We start from the raw sequence: 16288 nt of genomic DNA on the forward strand, positions 1-16288 counted from the left end.
CAACCGATTGTAAAGACCTTTTGCCAAAGACCTGCCAACCTGCAGATCCCCACACTAAGAATACCTTGGTCCAAAGTGGGCCAACTGGGGCTTGAGGCATGAACATGAACAAAGGTGTTTTTTTCTGAGTCAGGAGATACCAGAGACTCCTTGAAGAACTTACACAAATCGTGTATGATTATAATTATAATCAGGGGTGTAACATCATTGCCCACCATCCTGGCCAAATTTGTCTGTCCATCGTTGCCTCCTAATCATCCCCATATCATTCCATCTCCTCTCCACCAGTAAGCTGGTGTGTGGTGGGCATTCTGGCACAATATGGCTGCCGTCACATCATCCAGGTGGATGCTGCACATTGGTGGTGGTTGAGGAGATTCCCCCCTTCTATATGTAAAGGGCTTTGAGTAGCCAGAAAAGCGCTATATAAATGTAACAAATTATTATTATTATTATGAACACAAATGAAGATCTTTTTAATGAAATCTGAGAGCTTTCTGTCCATCCATTGGAAGTCTACGCAACTACTACTTTAAAGCCCCAGAATGGTAGTAAGCACAACATAAAAATAATCCATGTGACGTCAGTGGTTTGACCTCCATTTTATGAAGCAACACGAGTGTTTTGTTTGCACAAATAAATATAATTTATCACTTTATTTACAAAATATTAATCTCAACAGTAGAATCTGCAATCTCTGAACCATTTCTTTTGCTGGCTTCCATGGCTGCAATACGCTGTATTTTCCGCCAAATGGTGTCGAAATACTAGTGGGTAAATTGGTAGTGTCAGTCATCACAGACAAAAACAGACATTCCAAAACATATTTCAAAGTAAAATAACTGTCTGTAGCATTGTTTTTCAGAGAAATATGTAAGTGAAGTTTGCATGTTTCCTAAATATCTGCTAACATATTATGGTATTTTTTATGCTTTGTTACAATCAAAAATTACATACAGTGCCTTTAATGGAGTCATTTTGTGCATTAAATGGAAGCAGTGGTAACTGAATAAGTATGCTTGTTCTCTTTTTATGTGAGATGATAAATACCAGTTTGATTCAGAATGATATGCTCTCCTAATACAAATTGATAAATTATTGTCACTGTAATTTTTATTAATCATAAATCATTGGTGCTGAGTCTTAAGTCTTTAAGTAAAGACCAAACATCCGCTTCTGTCATGTTCGTTTTGCGATCTACCTTGTCTTTAGTCAGCTAGACCCATGCTTTTCACACTGTTACGGGTAGCCAGACTCAGAAAAGAGATACAGATGTAATCTGATGTAAGTTTCATTGCAGCAAAACGAATTGAGCAAAACAGGCAAGTTGAAATTATAATATTGTAACTTGAGGAGCAATATAGGAGAATGAACAGAGTCTTTGTTGTTTTGCAGATAGTGAAAGGAGATCATGACTGGTGAATCGTGAGTGATGGAAAGCACACACCTCAGTTGATAGTGACAGAGAGAATCCAGGTGCATTAGAGATCTTGACCGACAGAAAGGGGACAAGGGAGTGCATATCACTAGAGGAGCGCGGGAGAGGATCACAAGGATCAACGGAGATGGGTTCCCTGGAGGTAAGGATCTCAGGTAAGTAAATCTGGCGATTAGTACTCTGGTGACTGGGAACGTAGTGAGGGAGTGATGGTGGAGCCTGGTGAATCCGTGACCAGTACAACATTTAGAAAGTTCACAATTTTCACATTTTGCAAGCACAATTTGAAACGCCAATAACTGAATGAAAAAGAAAGAAGATTGGAATTAAAATGAAAGGGCATCACAAGGATAATGTTGAATTCAAAAGAGAGAATTAACAGAGACAGTTCTTTTGGATTTTTAAGAACATGGAGGCTATGGAGGCTAGTTAAGGGCAGGTTTTAGAGTAGTGCTGCGTGGATACTGGTTCGACAGTGGAAACATAGTCTCAGTCGCAGACATCACGCCCAAGGACCATTTGGCTGAACGTCTGATGCTTCGGGAGTTTCGAAGTCGTCATCTGATTGGTTGAATTCTGATTGGATTTAGGGGGGGAGATGTATGGGTTGCGTTCTTTAACGGTTCGCCTGGAAGCAAACCGTTGTGACACCAAAGCCCCTTATGGAAGAATAAAGTCGTTGTGTTTACAACTGACAATGAGCGATTATCAGGATCAATTAAACGCTGGATTTTAAAAAGTATACGAAGTTCACAGCACCATTGTTTCGCCATTTTTGCAGCAAACTGACATTCTTGAATGAATTGTTATAATGGGAACATCAACTTTACATTTATGAACTTTGATTGGTTACGTGTCGGTTAGACTTCCTCTTGGGTGGTCCTTGGCCAATGAAAGCTGCTATGGAGTCCAAACCTTCTGCGGTAAGTCTGACGGTTTTGCTGGTGTGTGGAAAAGCAGCTTTATCTTGGCTGCACGACCAAGTAGATATAGCTGCAGACTAGAGAACTCCAAAAGTTACCTCCAAAAGGGGGCGGAGTCTTCACATGCAAAGACTTTCGCTTTTACTAAATTCCGTTGACTTTCGTTGAAAACAGTTTGTTAATTAAACACTGTTAAACACTCGCTGAAAAATGTATTGATCTTACATAAAATTTAAACATGTTAAATAAAATTATAAACATGCCATATAAATAAATATGCCTGTACAAATAAATCTATATTTATTTATCATCGAGATATAACCGTATGAACTTTAATCTTTGAGGGGAAAATGCACCGTAAGAGAACTCGTGGCCCATCTGTGGCATATGGATGGGTCCGAGGGGACCTCTCATCCCCCCGAATATGAAGATATTGAGATATTTTTTAATATTCTCTCATCATTTTGTCCATTGAAAGTCTACGTAATCAACATTTTCAACCTTCAAAAAGTACCTAAAGACATCATAAAAGTAATCCATTTGAATCGACTGGTTTAATCCAAGTCTTCTGAAGAGATCACTTTAAAATATAAAATCACTTTATATTCATATAAATACTGATCAATGCACATACTGTACTGTACATAGAGAACATCAAATATGGTCAACAGAAGGGCAAATATGTTTTTTATTGGTGAGAGCCAATGAGGTTTGTTCTGACATGTCAAGCATGCATGTTTGAGACAGAATTTTGAAAGAATATTAAAAATATCTTCATTTGGGTTCTGAAGATGAATGAAAGATATACAGTATGGGTTTGAAGCGACATGAAGGTGAATAAATGATGCAATATTTGTTGGGTGAACTATCCCCTCTCTAAAATATATTATTATTTTTGTAGAAGACCCTGAGCACTTTCCAAAAACGGAGATTTTTTTTTGGGTTAGGCACAACTATTATATATTTAATTTGTCCCTCTTTAACTCTTGTATTGCCACTTTTCAGGTTTACAGACTGCTATTATTATAATACAACCTTTCAACTATTTCTGATAACTTGTGTGTGTGTGTGTGTGTGTGTGTTTTCACTGATGCACAATTAATTCAAAATAAATGATGTTTGTTTCATCCTCACAGATCACATCAGATCAGTCAGGAGGAAAGAGGAGTTTCTGTCCCACACATCTCTATGTGGCTCAGATGTCTCAGTGTGCTTTAGTGAGCGTATTCCCTGGGGCTCTGCCTCTCTCTGTGGACACAATGGCTTGCTCGGCACTGACATCATGATAGGATCAGGGAATGTGCGCTGCACATTTATGTACTGGAACACATATTTTGAACATACTATTCCTCCATGTCCAAGAAAAGAACAGATCCTCTTTGTTCCCAATGTCACGTGCAGTTTCATGTTGTTAAGCAACACTAAAGAATTTAGAACCAAAAAAGATGAGATTTGTTTTTTAAAAAATATTTTAAAATGTTTTATAATTGATCTTTTTGTAATTATTTATTAATAATGTAATATATTTGTATTATTTTATTTTATACATTTATTTTATAATAAACATATATGAAAAAGCCTTTCAAGCACGTTTTGATGATTTAATATTTTTAATCATGCATACCATTCTAAAGTATAACAGCCCACAATGTAATATCTGAAGTAAATAGAAAGACTATATTTTTCGACAACCCCAAATACGTTTTCTTCTTTTGTTATTGATTTAATATTTTGTTTTATTATGACTAGACACTAGAATAATAGACAGACAGAGGGTTTAATCAGAGAAACGGCTGCAGTTAAGTCAATAAGGCTTGTTGGAATAGGCTGTAACAATGGAACTCTTATTCAAAATCAATTATTGAAGTCTGCTTTATAATGACATATATTAAAGTAACTGGGGTTTGTAGAAAACAGATGTAGCTACTTTATGCTAAAATTGGAGAGATCTTAGTGGTGAAAAACTCCCTGGAGGGCCACAGTCCTGCAGAGTTTAGCTTCAAGTCCTTCAGGATTATTTGAAAACTACAGGTATATGTGTTGGAGCAGGGTTGGAACTAAACTCTGCAGGACTGTGGCCTTCCAGGAGCTGAGTTTGGCACCCTTGATCTAGGAACAAAACACATTATCCCAGTAACAACTCTCCCTAGTCTCTCCCATCGCTCTCAGTCTTTATCTAAAACTTGTGTGTTTCATGCTACATTTAATATGTGATGTTTGTCTGTGGGCCATACATTACAATGACAACGAATCTTTTTAAAGCTTTAGTTGACCCACAAATTTAAATTTTGTAATTATTTATTTACCCTCATGTTGTTCCAAATCCGTAAGACTTTTGTTCAGCTTCAGCACACAAATTAAGATATTTTATTAAAATCGGAGAGGTTTCTGTCCCTCCATTGGCATTCCATGCAACTACCGCTTTGGCGCTTCAAAAAGTTCATAAAGAGATCATAAAACTAATCCATATGAATTGAGCAGTTTAGTCATGATAAGCAGGTCCGGTTAAGCTTCTATTTATGTTCACTGATCAATGTTTATATGTGAATAAAAGCCAAAATTACATCTGTTTATCATAAAGCGATCAAGTCTCAAAATTTGGACTAAACTGCTCAATTCATATGAATTTGTTTTACGATCTCTTTATGAACTTTTTGAAGTTACAAATTGGTAGTTGCGTGGACTCTAAATGGTTGGGCAGAAATCTCTCAGATTTAATTTAAAATATCTTAATTTGTCTTGCAGGTTGGTAACGACATGAAAGTGAGTATTTGATACAATTTTTTTTTTTTTTTTTTGGGATGAACTAATCCTTTAAGTCAATCTGTGGGTGCTCATCTGTGCAAGGTCAGTCTCTAAACCAGCTTAGCACTTTGGAAAGCAACTGGTCTGAATGTTGGGTTCATAATCAGAGCAGCTCCTTTGTGGAAAATTTCTTATCCAGCTTAATTTCATGGTTAAGTGCTCAGTTGGCTAAACTCATGCATTATGGCTGATGGGGTCAATAAAGGTGAATTAGAGCTGAGGAATGTTTCAGACAGATAGAAACACCTTTTAACAGCTAAAACGCATTGTTGGCTCCAACCAATTGGTGCCATTTGTGAGTATACATGTACGAACATGGCTTTCATGAAATTTCACACTTTCCAGCTTTTAAGCTGATTATGTGTTATCCAAATATATTTAATATGCGTTTGTTTTGCATTTTTATTGGGCCTGGGCATTTTTGCAATTAATTTGGTTTGTAATGTTTCTCAGCATGGAAGTTTCCACTCAAGTAAATAATATCCAGATGAGTTTTGATTGCAGAACTGTTATATATTCAAATTCTGACATCATTGGTCATCTTAGAGCACTCTTGGGTGCTGGAAACAGTTTATCAACCTCATGGCAATTTTCATATCTTTTAATGATGTTCATTTAAATCCTGCAGTGAAATTAATAAACATATAGGTGGTTTATGCAGCTGTTTTAATAATATAATAAATATAATTAATATACAACCCCAAATCAGAAAAAGTTGGGACAGTATGGAAAACGCAAATAAAAAAAAAGAAGTGATTTCTAAATTTACTTTGACTTGTATTTCATTGCAGACAATATGAACACAAAATATTTCATGTTTTGTCTGGTCAACTTCATGTCATTTGTAAATATGCATCCTTTTCTGTCATTCAGACCTGCAACACATTTAAAAAAAAGTTGGGACAGGAGCAATTTAGGGCTAGTAATGAGGTAAAATGGATAAATAATGATGTGATTTGAAACAGGTGATGTCAACAGGTGATTGTAATTATGATTTGGTACAAAAGCAGCATCCAAGAAAGGTCTAATCCTTTACGAGCAAAGATGGGCCGAGGATCGCCAGTTTGCCAACAAATACGTGAGAAAATTATTGAAATGTTTAAAAACAATGTTCCTCAAAGAAAGATAGGAAGAGATTTGGATATTTCACATTCAACAGTGCATAACATAATTAAAAAAGATTCAAGGAATCTGGAGGTATTTCAGTGCGTAAAGGACAAGGGCGCAAGCCTAAGCTGAACAACCGTGATCTCCGATCCCTCAGGCGGCACTGCATCAAGAATCGTCATTCATCTATAAGCGATATCACCACATGGGCTCAGGACTACTTTGGCAAACCTTTGTCAAGTACCACAATACGTAGTTACATCCACAAATGCCAGTTAAAACTGTACTGTGCCAAAAGGAAGCCCTATGTTAACAGTGTCCAGAAGCGCCGTCGACTTCTCTGGGCTCGGAGGCATCTGGGATGGACCATCACACAGTGGAAACGTGTACTGTGGTCAGATGAATCAGTATTTTTTTAGGTATTTTTTGGGAGGAATGGATGCCGTGTGCTCCGGACCAAAGAAGAAAAGGATCATCCAGACTATTATCAGCAACAAGTCCAAAAGCCAGGGTCTGTCATGGTATGGGGTTGTGTCAGTGCCCTTGGCAAAGGTAACTTGCACTTCTGTGAAGGCACCATTAATGCTGAAAAGTACATAGAGATTTTGGAGCATAATATGCTGCCTTCAAGAAGACATCTTTTCCAGGGACGTCCATGCATATTTCAACAAGACAATGCAAAATCACATTCTGCACACTTTACAAAGTCCTGGCTGCGGAGGAAGAGGGTACGGGTACTTGACTGGCCTGCCTGCAGTCCCGACCTGTCTCCAATAGAGAATGTGTGGCGCATTTTGAAGTGCAAAATGCGACAACGAAGACCCCATACTGTTGCCCACCTTAAGACTTGTTTGCAGGAAGAATGGGACAAAATTACACCTGAAACACTTGAAACACATCACTTGGTGTCTTCAGTCCCTAAACGTCTTTTAAGTGTTGTGAAAAGGAATGGCAACATTACAAAGTGGTAAATGCTTTACTGTCCCAACTTTTTTTTAAATGTGTTGCAGGTCTGAATGACAGGAAAGGATGCATATTTACAAATGACATGAAGTTGACCAGACAAAACATGAAATATTTTGTGTTCATATTGTCTGCAATGAAATACAAGTCAAAGTAAATTTAGAAATCACTTCTTTTTTTTTTTTTTTGCGTTTTCCTTACTGTCCCAACTTTTTCTGATTTGGGGCTGTAATATGAGATAATATAATGTTTTTTTTTATACATTCTCCTTCTGAATTTTGCTTAGAACTCCATTGTATTGTTTAAAGTGGCACAAAATATTCAGTGCATCCGGAAAGTATTCACAGCGCTTCACTTTTTCCACATTTTGTTATGTTACAGCCTTATTCCAAAATGAATTACATTAATTATTTTCCTCAAAATTCTACAAACAATCCCCCATAATGACAACATGAAATCTTTGCAAATGTTTACAAAAAATAATAATAATAATTCAAAACCTTTGCTCAATACTTTGTTGAAGCACCTTTGGTACCAATTACAGCCTCAAGCCTTTTGAGTATGATGGTACAAGCTCAGCATACCTTTTTTTGGCCAGTTTCTCCCATTCTTCTTTGCAGGACCTCTCAAGCTCCATCAGGTTGGACTGGGAATGTCAGATCTCTCCAGAGATGTTCAATCGGGCTCTGGCTGGGCCAATCAATGACATTCACAGAGTTGTCCCATAGCAACTCCGTTGTTATCTTGGCTGTGTGCTTAGGGTCGTTGTCCTGTTGGAAGATAAACCTTCGCCCCAGTCTGAGGTCCAGAGCGCTCTGGAGAAGATATCCCTGTACATTTCTGCATTCAGTTTTCCCTCGATCCTGACTAGTCTCCCAGTTCCTGCTGCTGAAAAACATCCCCACAGCATGATGCTGCCACCACCATGCTTCACTGTAGGTATTGGCCAGGTGATGAGCGGTGCCTGGTTTCCTCCAGACATGACACTTGCCATTCAGGCCAAAGAGCTCAATCTTTGTTTTATCAGACCAGAGAATTTTGTTTTGCATGGTCTGAGAGTCCTTCCTTTTCTGCACAAGATGGCGCCGTGGATGGCAGCCTCGGTATGGAGCTCTTCAGCTATTGTGTTGTTTTTGTTTGTTTGTTCAGCGTTTAGTCATTCTTTTCCGATCAGTTCCACCAAAGACGAACTACTGGACATTAGGAAACACACACCAGACAACATTTCTACAGTTTTTGACAATTCGGACCTTTTGTTTGATTTTCTCTTCGGAGCCACAGCTGTGTGTTTAAAACGTGCTGCCAGACTCAAACGGGGAAAGCGAGCCGGCGTACTGGTTAAACTCTGCACGTGCGGCCTCCGCACTGTACTTCCTAGTATTCATCTTGCGAATCTCCGATCCCTTCCTAACAAAACGGACAAACTTCTTCTCCTCACCCGCGTTAACAAGGATTTTTCCAACTCTGCTGCACTGTGCTTCACTGAAACCTGGCTGAGTGAAGCCATACCGGACAACGCATTATATCTGCCGGGCTTCCAGCTGTTCCGAGCGGATCGCATTGCGGAACTAACAGGGAAAATGAGAGGTGGTGGATTGTGTTTCTACATTAACGAAAGTTGGTGTTCAGATGTAACAATGCTGAAGAAGATGTGCTCTCCTAATCTAGAGGCGCACTTCATAAACTGTAAACCTGTCTACTCGCCGCGGGAGTTTTCCTCATTCATTCTCGTGAATGAATACATTCCTCCAGACGCGTGTGTGAACGCTGCGCTACAACAGCTGGCTGAACAAATAGCTGAAACTGAACAAAGGTACCCAGACTCACTTTTAATCATTCTTGGGGATTTTAACAGAGCAAATCTCTCCCGTGAACTGCCAAAAATACAGACAGCACGTTACATGTCCCACCAGAGTAATATACTGGACCACTGTTACACAACAATAAAGCATGCATATCACTCCGTCCCACGGGCAGCTTTAGGGCTCTGTAATCACTGTGTGGTTCATCTTATACCGACCTAGAGGCAGAAACTGAAATCAGCTAAACCTGTTATAAGGACTGTAAAAAGATGGACTAATGAAGCAGAGCTGGACTTACAAGCCTGCTTCGATTGCACTGATTGGACTGTTTTTGAAGCTGCTACCACTGATCTGGATGAGCTTATGGTCCATCCAACCAGAGCTTATGGTCTGTGTGGAGGATGTAACCAGAGTCTTCAAAAAACAGAAGACTAGGAAAGCCCAGACGGCATCTCATCTGCTTGTTTGAAAGCCTGCGCTGACCAGCTGGCCCCAGTCTTCACGCAGTTTTTCAACAGATCATTGGAGCAGTGTGAAGTTCCCTGTTGCTTCAAACGCTCCACTATCATTCCCGACTTAATTACTACAGACCTGTCGCTCTCACGTCTGTGGTCATGAAGTCGTTTGAAAGACTGGTTCTGGCCCACCTGAAGGACATCACTGGATCCTTGCTGGATCCTCTTCAATTTGCCTACAGAGCAAACAGGTCTGTGGATGACGCAGTCAACATGGGACTGCATTATATCCTGCAACATCTCGACAGACCTGGGACTTATGCAGGGATCTTATTTGTGGACTTCAGTTCGGCCTTCAATACCATCATGCCTGATCTTCTCACAGCTAAACTGACCCAGCTCTCCATGCCATCCTCAATCTGTCAGTGGATCTCCAGCTTCCTGACAGACCGACAACAGCTCGTGAAACTGGGGAAACTCACATCCAGGACTCTCACTATCAGCACTGGCGCCCCTCAGGGGTGTGTTCTCTCCCCACTGCTCTTCTCCCTGTACACCAATGACTGCACTTCTAAAGACCCCTCTGTGAAGCTCCTGAAATTTGCAGAAGATACCACTGTCATCGTCCTCATCCAAAATGGTGACGAGTCTGCTTACAGACTGGAGGTTGAACAGCTGGCTGTCTGGTGCAGTTATAACAACCTTGAGTTCAACACGCTCAAAACGATGGAGATGATAGTGGACCTCAGGAGGAACAGCCCAGCTCTCCCCCACTCACCATCATGAACAGCACTGTGGAAGCAGTGGAGTCATTCAGGTTCCTGGGCACTACCATCTCTCAGGACCTGAAGTGGGACAATCACATTGACTCCATTGTGAAAAAGGCCCAGCAGAGACTGTACTTCCTTCGTCAGCTGAGGAAGTTCAACCTCCCACAGGAGCTGCTGATTCAGTTCTACTCGGCTGTCATTGAGTCTGTTTTGTGCACTTCCATGGTTTGGTTCAGCTACCAAATCTGACATTAGGAGACTACAGCGCACAATCCGCACTGCAGAAAGGATTATTGGTGTCTCCCTGCCAACCCTCCAGGACCTGTACTGGTAACACTTTAGAATAATGGTCATTAGTTAACATTAGTTAATGTATTAACTAACATGAACTAACCATGAGCAGTACATTTGTTACTGTATTTGTTCATCTTTGTTAACTTTAGTTAATATAAATACAGCTGTTCATGGTTTGTTCATGTTAGTTCACAGTGCATTAACTAATGTTAACAAGATTTTAATAATGCATTAGTAAATGTTGAAATTAACATTAACAAAGATTAATAAACGCTTTATAAGTGCAGTTCATTATTAGTTAATGTTAACTAATGTAGTTAACTAATGTTAACTATGACCATTATTCTAAAGTGTTACCCCCCCATTATTCTAAAGTGCCCCCCCCCCCCCCCCCAATACTCTGTGTGCAATACTCTGACTGTTTAGTGCAATATCTTCTAAACTCAGGAGATATTTATATTTATTCATACTACTCACATACTGTAAATATGTTTATAATCTGTAAATGTTTATTCTGACTAAACGTAACTGTGACCTAATATTTTTTTCATGCTATTTTCATATTTTTATTCTTAGAATTTGTATTACCAAGTTCTTGTTGTGTTTGTATTGTATATGTGCACTGAAAGCTTCAGCACCAAGAAAAATTCCTTGTGTGTGCAAGCACACTTGGCAATAAAGCTCTTTCTTTCTTTCTTTCTTTCTTTCTTTCTTTCTTTCTTTCTTTCTTTCTTTCTTTCTTTCTTTCTTTCTTTCTTTCTTTCTTTCTTTCTTTCTTTCTTTCTTTCTTTCTTTCTTTCTTTCTTTCTTTCAGGTGCCTTTTGGCAAAGCAAGCTGTCATGTGCCTTTTACTGAGGAGTGGCTTCTGTCTGGCCACTCTACCATACAGGCCTGATTGGTGGAGTGCTGCAGATATGATTGTTCTTATGGAAGGTTCTCCTCTCTCCACAGCTCTAGGAAGAGTCCTGGTGGTTCCAAACTTCTTTCATTTACAGATGATGGAGGCCACTTTGCTCATTGGGACCTTCAATCCTGCAGACATTTTTCAGTACCCTTCCCCAGATCTGTGCCTTGATACAATCCTGTCTCTGAGGTCTACAGACAATTCCTTGGACTTTATGGCTTGGTTTGTGCTCTGACATGCACTGTTAACTGTGGGACCTTATAAATACAGTCAATTTTGAGCGTCATGGCAAAAGCTTTGAATATTTATGTGATTTTTTTGTTTTTTATTTTTAATACATTTGCAAGGATTTCAAACAAACTTCTTTGACGTTGTCATTATGGGGTATTGTTTGTAGAATTTTGAGGAAAATAATTAATTTAGTGACATAAAATGTGGAAAAAGTTAAGCGTTGTGAATACTTTTTGGATGCGTATGTTACTTAAAAAAATGAAGTCTGAAGGAGTGCACCAGAGGATGGCATCCTTGAACAGATCGTTCCAAATGCAAACAGCTTAATCTAAGTTATCAAGTCACAAAGGCCATTATAAGTCAAACTTCCAAACATAAACCTGCTTCTGCTCCACTTCATTTTAGTTGTAAATCTGCCTGATGTGACAAAGGGATGTGACATTAAACCTAGAAGCCATTGAAATGTTGTTATCTTGTTGCTCTGAGATCTGAAAGCTTTGTTAGCGTCACCTGCAAGCCATGCGACTGGAACAACCCTATTTAAATTTCAAATAATTCTGCTGTTGTTTTTGCGTTCCAGGGTGATGTCTGAACAATGAGCACTTGAAGAAGATGTGCCACTGAGCAGCATAACTGAGCAGGACAGGAGTATGTGGACCGTCATGTTTAAAACAAGCCAAATTGCTATTAGACTTTCAAAAATTATGACGTGACAGTTTAAGGGAGATGAGATTAACTACTTAGAAGGGAATGAAGGAGAGAAATCATATTGTTCAATTTATGATGACTGTAGGAATGAGAGGTTTGCCTTTCATATAGCATTCATATAGTTAATATAGCATCTTTCACGGCACAATTTTCTATGAAACAGATAAACATCAGCGTTGGGAAGGTTACTTTGTAAATGTAATAGGTTACAGATTACAAGTTACCCTATTTAAAATGTAATATGTAGTGTAACTATTTCAATTACTTTATTAAAGTAATGTAACTGATTTGATTACTTTTCAAAATTTCTAACGAATGTTTTCAACTGGTAATCATTTTAAAACTTTTAAACCATGCAGGTAACCTTAGAGTAGTACGAGTAGTAGTACCAGTTAACCTTACAGTAGTACTCAACACGGATTAAGGTCAGACTTTCAAAATCCTTCAATTATCAATAATCTTTGAATATAGATTATAATAATTTATTTTTAAAGCACAACTACCACAAAAACAAACTTAAATCATAACAAGAATTGTTTAATAGCTATGATACTTTTTTTGAAATCAAATCCTATAGCTATTTCCATCACTGGAACGCATTCTCGCCAGCTTTTTATAGGAATTGTACCTGAATGCAGTGCTGTAGCAGGTGAGCTACCGAGCAAGTTTACATATGGAGCTGATTATGTAATGCAAATGGCAACATGTATGCAATGTATGTAAAATATGTGTAGTCGTGCAATATGGTAAAGTGCATGGGTTTAAAGTCTTATTGTGCATTGAACTGTGAGAAACAAGCCTGTCCATGTGATCATAATTTGTGTAAAAATGAATAAAAGTTGTTTTTTACTGCCACAAGTGTTGATTTCAGCTGGAAACTGCAGTGAATTGCATTGCATGTATAAGTACTTTTAGTTTATTTTTTTGAGTTTTTTTTTTCAATCAGCCTATTTTGGATTTTTTTTCTGATTTACATTTGTTATTGAAATGTAATCTTGACAAATAGTTAAAACAAATTTGGTCATTTCAAAGAGTAGCTGTGACTAAATAGTAAGGAGTTGCCTGGGACATTACCAAAATCCCTTAAAGGGACTTTTGGCCACACACACTTACACATACATGCACAATGCATTAATACAAAAGGAAACTAAGTAGAAACTCACCAGCTGTAGCCAGGCATTGGTTATTAATACCTGATTTTTTTCATCCTGGGGCAGGGAAAAGGGAGAGAAAAAAATAATCAGTATCAAATGAGGACATAAATGAAGGATTACTTCAAATTGAACAAATCTCCTTTCTGCTTCTATAATCCCAAACCTTTTTATGAACAAAGACTTTTATTCTTTTTTGGCCTCTGTGTACCATTCGCTCTCTCGCTTTCTCACACACATAAATGCAGGCTTTGCCTTTTGGAGCATTTGAGATAAGGCCAAAAGAGACCAGCTATGACACTCAATGAATAGGAGCAATCAAACCTTAAAGCAGTTTCACTATGTGACGATCACCATTACAATACAGATATCATAGTAATCCTCTTGGGATTTAAAGCTTCACTTCAACATGCATCGATCTGTGTCAGAATCTCTCTGTGTTTATGTGAGCCCAAGAACATTCAACTTTGAATGATCAAAGATGTTTGTTTCGTTCAGAGAAGTGTCAGCTGTGATTTCCTCACATTTCATTCAGTTTGGACCAGGGATGATCTACAGTGTTATCAATTTGTCATGTTTTTACTCTTGTTTCTGGCTTCAGCTATAGTTCAATAAGTAACTGACCGATAAGAACAGAGAGCATTAGCTTTAGATACACAACATCAAAGATATAGAATAAACAAGATTTGAGGAAAAAAAAGAGAATTCTCCTTTTAAGTGAGTTTATAGAGTGAGTTTCATTACCAAAAAAGTACTGTGGTATTACCATGTATATTTTAAGTAATACCATGGATTTAGGTACTACCATGTAAAGATTATGGTATATGAATATGTTAATCATACACTACCACGGTATATATCAAAGTTCCATTGCATTAATATCTGATCATGACTATATCATGGTGTGATATTTAGTGATCTCAATATGTCTTACAGTATACATCACAATTCAAAAGTTTGGGGGTCAGTACAATTTTTTTTTAAAATACATTATTCAGCAAGGATACATTAAACTGATCAAAAGTGACAGTTCAGACTGTTACACTGTTCCAAAAAATCAATTTCAAATAAATGCTGTTCTTCTGGAATTTCTATTCAGGAAAGAAACCTGAACAACAACAAAAAAAAAATCTGGAAAATATTAAGCAGCACAATAATTTTAAACATTGATAATAATAAAAAATGTGGTAACACTTTTCAATATGGTTTCATTTGTTAACATTAATTAATTAACATGAACTAACAATAAACAATACCTCTACAGAGAAGTAATTCATTAACATTAACAAAGGTTAATAAAAGCTGTAAGAATATATTGCTCATTGTTAGTTAATGCTTTAACTAATGTTAGAAAATGATACCGTATTGTAAAGTGTTAGACTGGTGGCAGCTTATCAGAGGAATAAATTGAATTAAAATAAAAAGAGTTAATTACAACAGTTAAATTATAAGATTTCAAAATATTTTTTTAATGTATTTTGATCAAGCCTTTTAAAGGAAAGTACTGCTGAAAATGAACTATTATTCAGTCAGTTTAGAGTTGATATAAACAGTTTTGTTGCAGTTGATCTTGAATTTCAGTTAAAATATTTCCCTTAAGGCACCAATGATAAATCAGGCTGAAGAGGAACCCGTCCTTGCTTTCTGTCTCCAGTCCCTCTGTCAATGAGCTTTCTGTTTAATGCGCAAAGATGTCTCTTTTGGCAACTACAGAATGGGCGCATTTACCATTTGGTTGACATTCCAGCATGAACAGAGATGGTTATTAAAGCGATAGTTCACCCAAAATTTTAAATTACCCCCTGATTTACTTACCCTCAAGCCATCCTAGGTGTATATGACATTCTTCTTTCAGATGAATACAATCAGAGTTATATTAAAAAATGTCCTGGCTAATCCAAGCATTATAATGGCAGTCCAAAATGTGAAGCCCAAAAAAGTGCATCCATCCATTATAAAAGTAATCTACACAGCTCATGTGGTTAATAAAGCCCTTCTGAAGCGAAGCGATGTGTTTGTGTAAGAAAATAATCCATATTTAACACGTTATAAAGTAAAATATCTAGCTTCCGCCAGACCGCCATCCATATTTAAATTTACAATGGCTTAAGGGTGAGTAAATTATGGGATAATTTAAATTTTTGGGTGAACTATCTCTTTAAATTGGGACAAAATACACCAACTGAAACCTCAAACATGTTTTTAAAAAAAAATGGGTTTCGAATTGTGGTTCAGGGACCCCAGAAGATGACAAAGAGAGTAGAGACTAGAGTAGTAGTAGAGTAGTAACTAGAGTGTCTGCATTCCGCAAAAAAATAAAAAAAATAAAATTGTATAAATGAAAAAAGATGACAGCCTTGTTTTTCACACATTTGTTTTAATAAAGATAAAATCTGCATGTGTACTTTTGTGGAAAATTATTTCTAAGGATTTAAACGTACTGTGGGCTTAAGATTAGTATTTGTGCTGCATCTTTCAAAGGCAATTCTCCCCACCACTGTTGACTTTTGGACTTTTTTTTTTTCAGAATTGCACAATATAAACCTGCAATTGTGATAAATAAAGCTAAAATTGTGAGATATAAACTTGCAAATGCAAGAGACAAAGTCAGAATTTCACAAAATAAACTCGCAATTGTGAGAAAAAAGTCAGATTCACGAATTTATATCTCGCCATTCTGACTTTTAATCCTCCCAATTCCAGGTTTATAACTCAGAATTCTGAGGGAAAAAAACTC

At 37.6% G+C, this 16288-nt stretch overlaps 1 protein-coding gene across 1 annotated transcript in view; it reads right to left on the reverse strand.

Moving 5' to 3' along the window:
• The window catches only part of chrna8 (cholinergic receptor, nicotinic, alpha 8), a 133995-nt gene that overhangs the window by 56356 nt on the left and 61351 nt on the right, over positions 1 to 16288 (reverse strand). Inside the window, exon 3 of the mRNA XM_079811843.1 lies at positions 13564 to 13608. Coding sequence (XP_079667969.1) covers positions 13564 to 13608 — 45 coding nt within the window. The remainder of the gene's footprint in view (positions 1 to 13563; positions 13609 to 16288) is intronic.

Source organism: Gobio gobio (assembly GCF_949357685.1).
Source record: "Gobio gobio genome assembly, chromosome: 3".
Classification (NCBI taxonomy): Eukaryota; Metazoa; Chordata; class Actinopteri; order Cypriniformes; family Gobionidae; genus Gobio; species Gobio gobio.